Source organism: Mus caroli, unplaced genomic scaffold (genome assembly GCF_978045245.1).
Source record: "Mus caroli unplaced genomic scaffold, Mus_caroli_1 scaffold_15, whole genome shotgun sequence".
Taxonomy (NCBI): Eukaryota; Metazoa; Chordata; class Mammalia; order Rodentia; family Muridae; genus Mus; species Mus caroli.
The window spans coordinates 97,934,199-97,947,416 of record NW_028227270.1 but is presented as its reverse complement, the minus strand read 5'-3'; the positions used below and the strand labels follow the sequence as shown (position 1 = coordinate 97,947,416).

General features: G+C 41.2%; 1 protein-coding gene across 1 annotated transcript; it reads right to left on the bottom strand.

The window, feature by feature from the left end:
* Window positions 1-8,409: 8,409 nt before the first annotated feature.
* On the bottom strand, window positions 8,410-13,002 carry LOC110287688 (vomeronasal type-1 receptor 4-like). Its single transcript, XM_085831230.1, has one exon. The coding sequence runs from the start codon at window positions 10,168-10,170 to the stop codon at window positions 9,271-9,273; it is 900 nt and encodes a 299-aa protein (XP_085687356.1). The 5' UTR covers window positions 10,171-13,002; the 3' UTR covers window positions 8,410-9,270.
* Between the last annotated feature and the right edge of the window lie 216 nt (window positions 13,003-13,218).

Here is a 13,218-nt window from a genome sequence, read left to right as displayed (position 1 = left end):
ACTTTTGCATCTATATTCATAAGGGAAATTGGTCTGAAGTTCTCTATCTTTGTTGGATCGTTCTATGGTTTAGGTATCAGAGTAATTGTGGCTTCATAGAATGAGTTGGGTAAAGTACCTTCACTTCTATTTTGTGGAATAGTTTGTGCAGAACTGGAATTAGATCTTCTTTGAAGGTCTGATAGAACTCTGCACTAAACCCATCTGGTCCTGGGCTTTTTTTTTGGCTGGGAGACTATTAATGACTGCTTCTATTTCTTTAGGGGATATGGGACTGTTTAGATCATTAACTTGATTCTGATTTAACTTTGGTACCTGTCTAGAAATTTGTCCATTTCGTCCAGGTTTCCCAGTTTTGTTGAGTATAGCCTTTTGTAGAAGGATCTGATGATGTTTTGGATTTCTTCAGGATCTGTTATTATGTCTCCTTTTTCATTTCTGATATTGTTAATTAGGATGCTGTCCCTGTGCACTCTATTGAGTCTAGCTAAGGGTTTATCTATCTTGTTGATTTTCTCAAAGAACCAGCTCCTCGTTTGGTTGATTCTTCTGGTCTCCACTTGGTTGATTTCACCCCTGAGTTTGATTATTTCCTGCTATCTACTCCTATTGGGTGAATTTTCTTCCTTTTTATCTAGAGCTTTTAGATGTGTTGTCAAGCTGCTAGTGTGTGTTCTCTCTACTTTCTTTTTGGAGGCACTCAGAGCTATGAGTTTCCCTCTTAGAAATGCTTTCGTTGTGTCCCATAGGTTTGGGTATGTTGTGGCTTCATTTTCATTAAACTCTAAAAAGTCTTTAATTTCTTTCTTTATTCCTTCCTTGACCAAGTTATCATTGAGAAGAGTGTTGTTCAGTTTCCATGTGAATGTTGGCTTTCCATGATTTATGTTGTTATTGAAGATCAGCCTTAGTCCATGGTGGTCTGATAGGATGCATGGGACAATTTCAATATTTTTGTATCTGTTGAGGCCTGTTTTCTGACCAATTATATGGTCAGTTTTGGAGAAGGTCCCGTGAGGTGCTGAGAAGAAGGGATATCCTTTTGTTTTAGGATAAAATGTTTTGTACATATCTGTTCAATCCATTTGTTTCATCACTTCTATTAGTTTCACTGTGTCTCTGTTTAGTTTCTTTTTCCACAATCTGTCCATTGATGAAAATGGTGTGTTGAGGTCTCCCACCATTATTGTGTGAGGTGCGATGTGTGCTTTGAGCTTTACTAAAGTGTCGTTAATGAATGTGGCTGCCCTTCAGAATTGAGAGTTCCTCTTGGAGGATTTTTACCTTTGATGAGTATGAAGTGTTCCTCCTTGTCTTTTTTGATAACTTTGGGTTGGAAGTCAATTTTATTCGATATTAGAATGGCTACTCCAGCTTGTTTCTTCAGATCATTTGCTTGGAAATTTGTTTTCCAGCCTTTCACTCTGAGGTAGTATCTGTCTTTTTCCCTGAGATGAGTTTCCTGTAAGCAGCAGAATGTTGGGTCCTGTTTGTGTAGCCAGTCTATGTCTTTTTATTGGGGAATTGAGTCCATTGATATTAAGAGATATTAAGGAAAAGTAATTGTTGCTTCCTTTTATTTTTAGTGTTAGAGTTGGCATTCTGTTCTTGTGGCTGTCTTCTTTTTGGTTTGTTGAGGGATTACTTTCTTGCTTTTTCTAGGGTGTGATTTCTGTCCTTGTATTGGTTTTTTTCTGTTATTGTCCTTTGAAGGGCTGGATTCATGGAAAGATAATGTGTGAATTTGGTTTTGTTGTGGAATACTTTGTTTTCTCCATCTATGGTAATTGAAAGTTTGGCTGGGTATAGTAGCCTGGGCTGGCATTTGTGTTCTCTTACGGTCTGTATAACATCTGTCCAGGATCTTCTGGCTTTCATAGTCTCTGGTGAAAAGTCTGGTGTAATTCTGATAGGCCTGCCTTTATATATTACTTGACCTTTCTCCCTTACTGCTTTTAATATTCTCTCTTTATTTAGTGCATTTGTTGTTCTGATTATTATGTGTCGGGAGGAATTTCTTTTCTGGTCCAGTCTATTTGGAGTTCTGTAGGCTTCTTGTATGTTCATGGGCATGTCATTCTTTAGGTTTGGGAAGTTTTCTTCTATAAGTTTGTTGAAGATATTTGCTGGCCCTTTAAGTTGAAAATCTTCATTCTCATCAACTCCTATTATCAGTAGGTTTGGTCTTCTCATTGTGTCCTGGATTTCCTGGATGTTTTGAGTTAGGATCTTTTTGCGTTTTGTATTTCTTTGATTGTTGTGCCGATGTTCTCTGTGGAATCTTCTGCACCTGAGATTCTCTCTTCCATCTCTTGTATTCTGTTGCTGATGGTTCCAGATTTCTTTCCTAGGGTTTCTATCTCCAGCGTTGCCTCACTTTGTGTTTTCTTTATTGTGTCTACTTCCCTTTTTAGGTCTTGGTTGGTTTTATTCAATTACATCACCTGTTTGGTCGTGTTTTCCTGCAATTCTTTAAGGGATTTTTGTGTTTCCTCTTTAAGGTCTTCTTCCTGTGTTCTCCGGTATTTTTTAAGTGAGTTATTAAAGTCCTTCTTGATGTCCTCTACCATCATCATGAGATATGCTTTTAAATCTGGGTCTAGCTTTTTGGGTGTGTTGGGGTGCCCAGGACTAGGTGGGGTGGGAGTGCTGCGTTCTGATGATGGTGAGTGGTCTTGATTTCTGTTAGTAGGATTCTTACGTTTGCCTTTCACCATCTGGCAATCTCTGGAGCTAGTTGTTATAGTTGTCTCTGGTTAGAGCTTGTTCCTCAGGTGATTGTGTTTGCCTCTATCAGCAGATCTGGGAGACTCGCTCTATCCTGTTTCAGTTGTCAGAGTACTCTCTGCAGGCAAGCTCTCCCCTTGCAGGGAAGGTGCCCAGATATCTGGTGTTCAAACCTGCCTCCTGGCAGAAGTTGTGTTCCACTCACCAGAGGTCTTAAGATCCCGTGGAGGGTCCTGTGGGGACCTTGGGAGTGTGAAGAAACTCCGCACGCAAGGAACCCCAGTGCTGGCGTGGACTGGAAGGGATTTGTGACCCTGATCAGGCCGGTTTTTCTGCTTCCTTAATTAATGCAGTCTCAGGTCCCGTGTGATTGGATTGCAGCAGACGCTGTGTTCCACTCACCAGAGGTCTTATTTTCCTGTGGGGGATCCTGTGGGGGTCCTTGAGGGGGTCTGGAGACTCTGTGGGCAAGGAACCCTGGTGTTGGAGTGGACCGGAAGGTGCTCTTTTTATTTAAAAAAAATTAAATTTCAATGCCAAGGAACTCTCTGCTGAGTGTCTATGGAACCCTACAACTAGACATACTTATGCCAAGGTGAAATGGAAGTATCCACTTACTGGCATATGGCATGATCCTGATCAGGTATTTAATATGGGAGCAAGGTTCTGGCTTTTTTTTTTCACAAGAAAAAAATGGAGCCTGATGACTGCCTGAAAGATTGGTTCATCAAGTGAACACAGATCCTGAGCCTTCTAATGATTTTGATACCAATGATGAAGATGGCTCAAAATCATTATCAGCCAGCTGAGTTACCTGGACTGTAGTCTCCAGTCTCACTGGAGAAAAAGTGCTTTCTATCAATTCTCAAGGCTATCCCCTACATACCTGGTGGGTAGACTTTGGGTTGGATCTTTGCCAATTAGCAGCTGAATTAAATACCTGGGACACTCCCACAGGCAACTTTAATCTTCTTGCTTTTAACTTTTAGACTTTGTATCTTAAAACAGATTGGTTGCCTTCACATAGGATCACTTTCAGCAAGCTCACCTATTCACCATGGCAGTCATTAATCTCTCTGAAGAAATGCATTGAGTGCATGTTCATATGTCCTTTTGGCTTTGGTCTGAATGGGAAAGAGTGTGCATTTGAAGGCTGGTAGCCAGGAATGAGAAACTGCATTCTTGAGCTCCTATCGACCTAAGACAGAGACAAACACCAAAAACTGTGTTTGTCCTCCACAATGGGTAAGAAGGATCAATATAGTCATGGGCCGAAGACAGGTATAACTGCCTAGCCACTCTATTCCCTAGACAAGGTCTTGGAAAACAAATCTTGTGCCGCCATCCATCTTATCTTTAAAAAACAAAAAGGGGGGAATTATGCCTTTCTCTCAGCCTTGAGCAGGCTAAACAGACTGTAATTGTTTGCCACAGTTGGTCTTCTGCTGACCTAGGGTAGAGTCTTCTGACCTAGGTGGAGGTCTTCCACCTTGCTGCATCTGCAACTTCCTGCAGGAGCAGACTGCCTGCTGAGCTTGCTTTGCAAAATAATCCAGCTGAAACAAAGGATGGGTCTGTGGGATTTTCCCTATATAAATGCAGAGCTGAAAATTAAATTTTGAGCCTTGATCAGAAACTTTTGTCTTGGTTTCATCCTTCTCTCAGCTGCTTGTCCTTTTTCATTTCCAGACTCCCTTCCAGGTACCCAGTTCTCCATGGCTGCTGGAGAGCTACAGGCCTTGATTAAGTTAATGATTTGATTAGAATATTAGGAACTACAGCTAGCTATATATGCCTTAGAATATATACATATATGTATATATGTATGTAATTTCGTGTGTGTGTGTGTGTGTGTGTACATATATATGTACTTTTCATTTATGGAGTAACAGCTGTAAAGAGTAACTGATGCATTTGTCAGTGTGCCCCTCATCCTTTAGCAATACCAACATCCCTGCTGATCAGGACAAAGGGGCTGAGAACAGCATAGCCAAGGTTTAGAAACATCTTATCATTCAGTGTTATAGATGTATGTATCAAGGCAGTTAAATGTTTTAGGTTTAGGGATCAAGGGTGACACTGAGGTAGATTATCTTTTGAGGGTAAGAAGTTTATTGGAAGCATTATTAACACAAGGCACAGACAGGGAGTATGCTGTCCCTTCTTAGGTTTTCTTGGGAAGATGGTGGAAAAGAGACTAAGAAATTTCCTTTTTGTTGCAGTTGGGTGTTGTTAGGGTTAAACAGGGTTAGTCATTACTTGGGGTCCACAGAGTAGGGACACAACAATGTAGAAAGTAATTTTCTTCATTCTAGAACTTGACTATGGGAATTGATACAGTTTGGCCAAAATGAAAAAGCTTGACAAAATGGGCTAGCCAAGCTGAATAGTTAGAACCCATGTAAGAGGATGAAATCAAACTTACTTGATAAAAAAAATAAGGAAGCAAGTCATGAGAATGAGAACACTGTGCAGCTCTGATGTCTGAACTGGAACTGTTTGCTAATGTACAGCTGTGAAGGTAGAGGACACGCGGGAAAAGAAACACTGATCTTCATATGAACCAGTACACAGTACCATTGACCGACTGTGCAAACCCATGAGACTCTGAAGGATTATGTCACAAAGAAAAGAGAGTGGGAGGGAGAAAAGGGAGAAGGTTGAGGGGAAGAGAAAGGGTTGAAAAAGAGAGCGGACAGGAGAGAAGCTCCTCACCTCACTATCTGTGAGGATGGCACTGAGGAGAGGAAGTCCAGCCCCTGAGAGGCAGACAGATGAGGGGCCAGTAATAGATAGTAAGAGAAAAGAAACATCCGGTCAGAGACAAAAGCTTAAAGGCCTGGCAGGCTTTTACTCCTGCCACGAGGGCTCCCGCCTATGACTGGTCTCAGAAGCTAGAAGCTAGCTCAGGACATGTTTGCACCACAGTTGTGGGTCCATCAGCCTCCCTTTCTTTCTTCAAACTGACCAAGTTTAAAGTAGGAGAGAAGATCTTAAGAACAGCCAGCTCTCAAGCAGACACTGGGCTTCAGCTCCCCAAGTCCCCTTTTGCTTTGCTGAGGGCCCAATCTGTGTGTGTGTGTGCCCTCACTGTTTGGATGTGACCTCTTCACTAATAAAAGTCTTTCTTCATTCTGTTCACTGAATCTGTCTTCTGTGTTGAATATTCTTTTGACACCTCTACATTTTTTTTTAACCATCAGAGAAAATGAACTCAATCAACACACCTAGACAGTCATGTGATGACAAAAGGAACTCCATTTTATGCTGGCATCTGCCATGGAACCCTTAGCAGTTTTTCTGACTGCAGTCCTGGGAAGATAAGTGCAGTACACAGACTCAGAGACCCCCCACACACACACACACAGAGAGAGAACTATAAAGGTGTAGCCATGGCTAGCTGCTCTTTGACTTCTGTACCCTGCTTATGCAGACATTCAAAGACTATTCTAGCATTGCCTGGATTACCTAACCTTGACAGAGCAGAGCAGCTCTTGGCTTGTTTATGAAGATGCTCAAGGTCTTCCTATGTTTTCATCTTTAAATATCCTTCCCTCACCAGCCTTCCCAAGGCAGTCTCAAATTTGGCTCAGAGACTGTTGTTATGGTAGCACCTTTAATAAATTATACTCTGTACTACATCCGTGGCCTTTTCCCATGATCACAAACTCTATGAAAGTAGCTGTAGCACAGTACAAAAGTCTATAATGCATTGGAACTCCAGATCTGATCACGTTACTGACTTCTGTGATAAAATAGACATATTTGTACCTTATTAGAAAGTTAGAGATCAAAAAGAGGAATAAATAGATAAGAACTTGTCAAGTAGTCTGTGTTTGAAACTTTCTCCATGGGTCGTCCTAGGACTGATGGTGACAACAGGGACCATGCTGAGGTAACAGGCAGAGCAAATACAAAGGTTCAGAGAAACTTTTTCTAGGTAAGTCATGCTTTCACAAACATTTCCTAGGAATTTCTGAACGTAACTGTAGTCACACCTCTGACCCACTGAACGCATAGAGGTAGAGAGCAGAAGTTTGCTTCTCTTAGACAGGGAGGTGGGGAATAGGTGAGCTGTTAGTCACCGGTACAAGGTTGTCCCTCAGGTAGAGTAATTCCATGGATGTAGTGCACACATGGTGCTGTGAAATGCACTGTAGTGTGCATTGGGATTCACTGAGACGTCAAGGGCTTTCACTTTACCCAGGAAATGATAATAAAAGAGCAAATGGATATGTTAATTTAGCTCATCTGTGAGGTTTCAGAGTTGTATCAAAATTATATCTATTCAAGGTTAATTATATACCACTTTTATTTTTAATAAGACATGAGAAATTACAGAACATGAAATAGCTTTGGATATAAATGTCAGGTGAGGTAGTGACCTCTCACTCTCACCCACTCCATAAAAAGATGGTGGAACATGGTGTGTCAACACCCACAAGGTTGTTTTAGAGACAGCCCTCCTCCCCAGCCAGGCATCTAACACAGAACATAATGAAAAGGTGGCTGTTTTAGTCAGGGTTCCCTAGAGAAATTGAACCAAGGATGGAAAATATTATGTATATATTTAATAATATATTATGAGATATATGTATGTGTATACTGCTAGAAGTTATTAAGTCAGCTTTAAAGTAGTAACAAACACTAAGCCACATGGAAAATGCTAAAACCAAGTATTTTTACCTGGTTCTTGAGCTTGTAAGCCTCAGCAGTTAGAGTAGTCTCATCATAACTGTCTCACTGGGGGTCATAACTGGTTGTTAGTTCACAGGCACGTGCCTCAGTAGTCCCAATGTGGCTCCAGAAGTCTGAAACTTTCCTAGAGAGCTGCTGGTTCTCCTCTCAGCAAAGGAATCAGCCTCAGAAGCAGCAACAGAGCAAATCAACTCAAAGACATGAGGGAAGGCCAAGCAAGCCTGAGGCAGGAAGGTCTTCCCTCTGACACACACTTTTAACCTGGGCTCTTACCAAAAGGGGCCACCCACAATTGGAGTACATTTTCCCACATCAGTCAAGACAGAACAAATCTTCAAGTGAAGCTCTTCACTCGGGCAATCCAAGTTTGTGACATGTTGACAGAGAAACTAAGCACAACTGTGGTCTTTAATCTATATTATAAAACATTAAGAATCTAGTTTATTTTAGAAAAAAGAAAAAGAGCCTAGCCTAGCCTATCTCTTGCTTTAGTCTGCTGAGTTTTACTCTTGAACCAGAGAAGGAGCTCAGGCAGCCTTGGTTCCCCTCCAAGCACAGTGCTCAGCCGCAGAGAGAGCAGTTCAACCCCACTTCCAGCAAGATCTGTTTGAGTTTTTCTGTTTAACCTGGGGAAGAACTGCAGTGAACTGATGGGCAGCTTTGGTGAACAGACCTTCATGGTCCTACATCCCTTCCGGAGTGGCACTCACACAGCTCAAAGCAGCCAGAATCCTTCCTGGGATGACTGCAGTGCAGTGTCTTGAGGATGCAGGGTCGATGCAATTTCTGGATCCTCTCGGTCCTTCAGGCCTGGGAGCTGTGGAGTTTTTGGCAGCACCAATGTCTGCTGCTTGGCAAGGCTGTGCCATCTTGATCTTACCAAGCAGATCCCCGTGCTCCCTTGTCACTGTGGTTCCCTTGTCTGTGGGCCAACAAGGTACACCTGCACAGTATAAAGGAATATGGAATCTGGGATTCTGGGACAAGGAGGCCTAGCAAACACAGTACAGACCATAGTTAGTGACCAGGAGCCAGAGATGGAAGCTCCAGTGCTAACAGTCTGACAGCAAGGTATTTACACATCACTGTGCCAGTGAAGCCTGGCCAAGAGCATGGTCTCCAGACCTGCCATAGCACCATGTGAGAGAGGCTGTTTCCCAGGCTCTATTGTGTTACTTTAAGGTCTTACCTAGTTATAAGTGTCCTTCTGCATCAACACTAGATTTATTAGCAGTTTTGTAACCTAGCTCTGACACATAGTTATTGACTACAAGTGTCCTGCTCTGGTGAATTCACTTGTCTCACTGTCTTCACTGTGCCCTGCAAGCTCAGCTCAGATAAGTCACCTCCTCACGTCCATCTACCCTAGCTTGCTCTTATGCTCTGGCTTTGGAATAAAAACTGAAATACTGATTTCTGACAGTAGCATTACCTAAAGCAATATACCCAGTGCAAATGAAAAGCTAAAAGTCACACTGAAGGGATGGTGGGATGGGAAAAATGGTAAGAATCTGCTGTCTACCTTCCCAGAAACTCCAAATTTAAGAATGTGTGGTGAAAGACTTCTGAAGAAACTGAATTGTATTATTATAATGTTTAATTTAATGCTGCAATATTAAATTATGACAAATGTCAGTTAGGAGGGGAATGCCTATAATCCCAGCACTTGGTGTCCCAAGGCACCTCAAGGTCAGCTTATGCTTCATAGAAAATATTATGCCCTGACTTTGCCCAACCTTCTCCCCGACAAACACACATACCTCTAAAATTCATAATGCCCAACCACTTTACAAAGTACATATGTTTAACATAGAAAATAACTGTAGAATGTAATTTCTTTACTTCTCAGTGAGCATGTGAGACATTAGGAACATGGACATCTCTACTGATCAGAACAAAGGGGCTGAAACTAGCATAACCAAGTTCTAAAAATATTTTAATATTTAGTAAAGTAAAATTTCGAGTCACTGTGGAACCTGTGTAGAAGGAGATAATGAAATCTACCCAATAGAAGAAAAGAAAACAGGCCATAAGAATGAGAACACTCCATGTAGCTCTGATTTCTGGAGGGGAGCTGTTTGCAGACCTGGAGTTGTAAAGGTAGAGGACACGCTTGTGGTGCTTATACAGATGGAGAGCCATGGACCCACTGCTCCAGCCCATGAGACTCTGAAAGATGACATCACGAAGAGTCATGAGAGAGAGGAAAAGCCACTTAATATGTCTGGATGGTAGCATATAGCAGTCGCCAATGAATGTTGCAGCTATAGATCTGTTTAAACCACCACCTGCTTTGATGTAGCAGAGTAAGTTGGAGCTTATGAGAACATTAACAATCCAAAAGAGGAGGAGAAAGGGAAGAACTTGGCATGATGTCTGTGGTTTGAGTTTTGTCCAAAGGGTGGTCCTGGGATTGATGGTGACATCCTGGACCACACTGAGGAGACAGGTGGTACAGATGGAAAGGCCCCGTGCCATCCTTGCCAGATAAATCACAGTTTTACAACCAATATCTCCTAAGAAGTTTCTGAAATAAAACACTGTAGCTACATCTCTGACCCCTGTGTTACAAATAATAATCAGATTAGAAAATGCCAAATGGATGATAATAAGGTCAACAGGCCTTTTTGCAATACCCAAGGCAGAAGTATACACATGTCTCATGAATACTAGGATATTTCCTACAGTTCCAGGTCCAGTAAGAGAAATAAAGACAATTGCCTGGATAATGTTATTCCACTTCATCTTCTGCTTTATACTTGGAAAATTTTTCTAAGAAAAACACATAATATTTTCTCTACTTTTTCTGATAAAAAGAATGCTCTCAACTCTGTGGACATATATGGAACTTTATTTCATGATCCCTGATCAGTGTTGTTGTTCTTCTTTTTAGTTTGTTTTGTCTTTTGTTTTCGTTTTGTCCTTTTTTCATTCTATGGAAATGATGATAGCTATTATCTGGGCATAAACTTGATAGTTTCCTGCCTTTCATGAAAATCCTTCATCCCTCAACTTCATATGACCATGCTCTTCCCAGACAAAAGTTAAATGCATGACATCATTTTGGCATTTTCAAAACAACAGAGTCCTGAGCATTGGTCTTGCCTTGCAGGCTCCTTCCTTTTCCTTCATCTCCCTCGGTGTGAGCTCAGGCTATTGGACTGTGTTTGTGCTTCATCCTGATTCTCTTCACTGTCCTGTATGTAATCATCACTCAAATGATGTTAAACTAATAAAAAGTTTGCTGCTTCTCAGAAAGTTGTGCTTGGTCAAGTAGACCAGGTTCTCAGGGAGATGATATGGTACCTCTTCTTCCCCAGCCTTTTGATCATAAATTATACAAAGGTTAATGACTGAGTATGAAAGTTGAGATCACTGGCCTCAAGATGGGACCAAGTGTGGTAAAAATTGTGCTCTCAATCTGCATGGATAGATTCATACAATATGATTTTCTTTTTATTCCTATTTATCCTGTTTTTACTGTTTCTTCTGGGAACATTTCCCACAACCAAACTTCAGGAAAACTGTTCTTGTAGAATCTTAACAATGGCAGGTCTTCCTTCTTGTTTTAAGATGGGTTTAGTCTAGTGATGCTCTCCATCAAAACTCCCTCAGCCTGTCAAGCCTCCCCAGTATTTCACACTGAATATAATCACATTATGTATGGTGTCATTTTCTCTGTTTCTTTACTTTGTTTCAGAAAAAAAAAAATGAGCCTTTGAAACAGAAATTTACTCCATTTCTTTTACCCTTCATGAAACAAATAGAACTTCACATGACAGTCTTAATTTCTCATCTCATCCACATCGAAATCAGGTTTGAATTACTTTGAACTCTCATAAACAAGTTTTGACATTGGTGCTTACATTTTCACAGGAATATGTGCTGTACTATGCAGAGTAGATCTTTGCCCATCCCCAGTGGCACCTGCTTAGAACTTTATCACTTAAGCTTTCCCTGCCTTCAGAAGACTGTGTTGCCTGTCTATATTCTCCCTTCCTGCACTGGGCAGTGAGCATGCTTTGTATGTAGTTTGTATGTAGTCTGTAAGTACTAGCATAGTGCCTGCTTAAAAGTTATAGGTTGCTCAATGAAACTCTTGGCTTTACAAATGCATTTTAATCACAGACATGGTTTGGCAAAGCAATTCTGAGAAACATTTGAGTTGAGCTCTTTACAGAAGATTGATTAAAAACTCGGTATCCCAGAGAAGTCAATTCACTTTGGAAACCACATTTGGTAGGTTTCTAGCACTTTCCCATTTGTCCAATAATGTGAGCTTCCACCTTTCAACCACTTTAGTGATTGGCATGGGCTTACCCATCAAGTTAAGAAACTTACCAAAAAAAGCTTTATTTTGACTTGAAATTCTTCTACATTTATCTTGTTATAATTTAGTAGCTTTCACATGTACTCACTGAGATGACAATAGAAAAATACATAACAATGAAACTGTCTTTGATTTCCACCCTTGTTAATATAGTTGAAAATGTCACACACAGAAACACATAAACACACACACAGAGAGAGAGAGAGAGAGAGAGAGAGAGAGAGAGAGAGAGAGAGAGAGAGAAACAGATACACACAAATATGTCTGTTCCAAGTTGATTTGGAAGAAATATTTCTACATGTTTAATAAGCTCATTCCTCCAGTATGTAAAAAATAAAGAGCAATCTGTGTGAACCTAATTAAGTCAGTATGTTCTTTCAGAAGTGGGTCATGGTCTACAGAAGCTGCATACAAGGTACAGATACATAACAGAGAAAAAAATCAATAAACTTGAGAAGGATAAATTGTGAAATCAACAAGCTCAAGCTTTTTAACCAGCTATTCTGTCTGTTAAATGCTGTCTTTCCTAACTGTTATATGCTGGGCTTTGAACACTTTACTTGGACCATTTAAGACTCAATACACTTCAGCTGTATTGAGAGGATTCAATGGAGCAGAGGCATATAGTGCTTAGGACAGTGTCTGTCCAGTGTTAAACATGCTCTAATAGCCATTGCTCTAGGATTTTGTGTCATGTAAGTTTCCTGCACAATTCTCTGTAATTGAACATTGGTTTATATTCTGAATCAGGAGAGATAAGCTTCAGGAACAATAAAACCATAACAAAGAAGAGCAAAGACCTTAATTCTGAGAAACCTAAAGGGTACCAGACATAAGATACTGTCGAGTAGAGCCTCTCACTCCTGGAGGACAAATACACAAACTAGAGAAGCTGCAGAGAAGAAAAGCTTCCTCACACTCAAGCTGAAATTTCACTCCATGTCTCCAGAACCTGCCTGAGCTGTGTTGAGAATCTCTGGCTCAGTGCACCACACACAACTGCACTCTGTTCCCTTGTGCACATGGAAACAATTCTGGATGGCAGGTGGTAAATCAGAGACTACTTTCTTCTTGGATTTTTGTCACTTTCCTCTTTCACAGTGACAGAAGAACCCAGACCCTCTCTTCAATCACTTCCCCTAACCATCCCTACCTCACGGTGTCTCTGTCAGTGTCAAAGGCAGCTTCAGTTCACTGAGACAAGATGGTACATTCACCTGCAGAGTCTGTGCAGGGCTCAGGGTGGGTGTCATCACAGCATATCCAGGACATTTATCATCCTCAAGCCCTGGGCTCACAGGAACTGTCACTGCTAATAGGATGTCACCAGTAGGAGTTTGGTTTCTCCAGGGGAAAGGGCTCCTTCTGCACATCTCCATCCTGGATGCCAGCTTGGTGCTCTCCCTGGTGCCCTGTCATTTGCTGAGCCAGAAACTTTCTGTTCCTAGCTACAGTACCTTAAG

Bases quoted from the DNA above. Each gene is read 5' to 3' on its own strand.
- LOC110287688 (XM_085831230.1), bottom strand. From the start codon at position 10,170: ATGAAGTGGAATAACATTATCCAGGCAATTGTCTTTATTTCTCTTACT.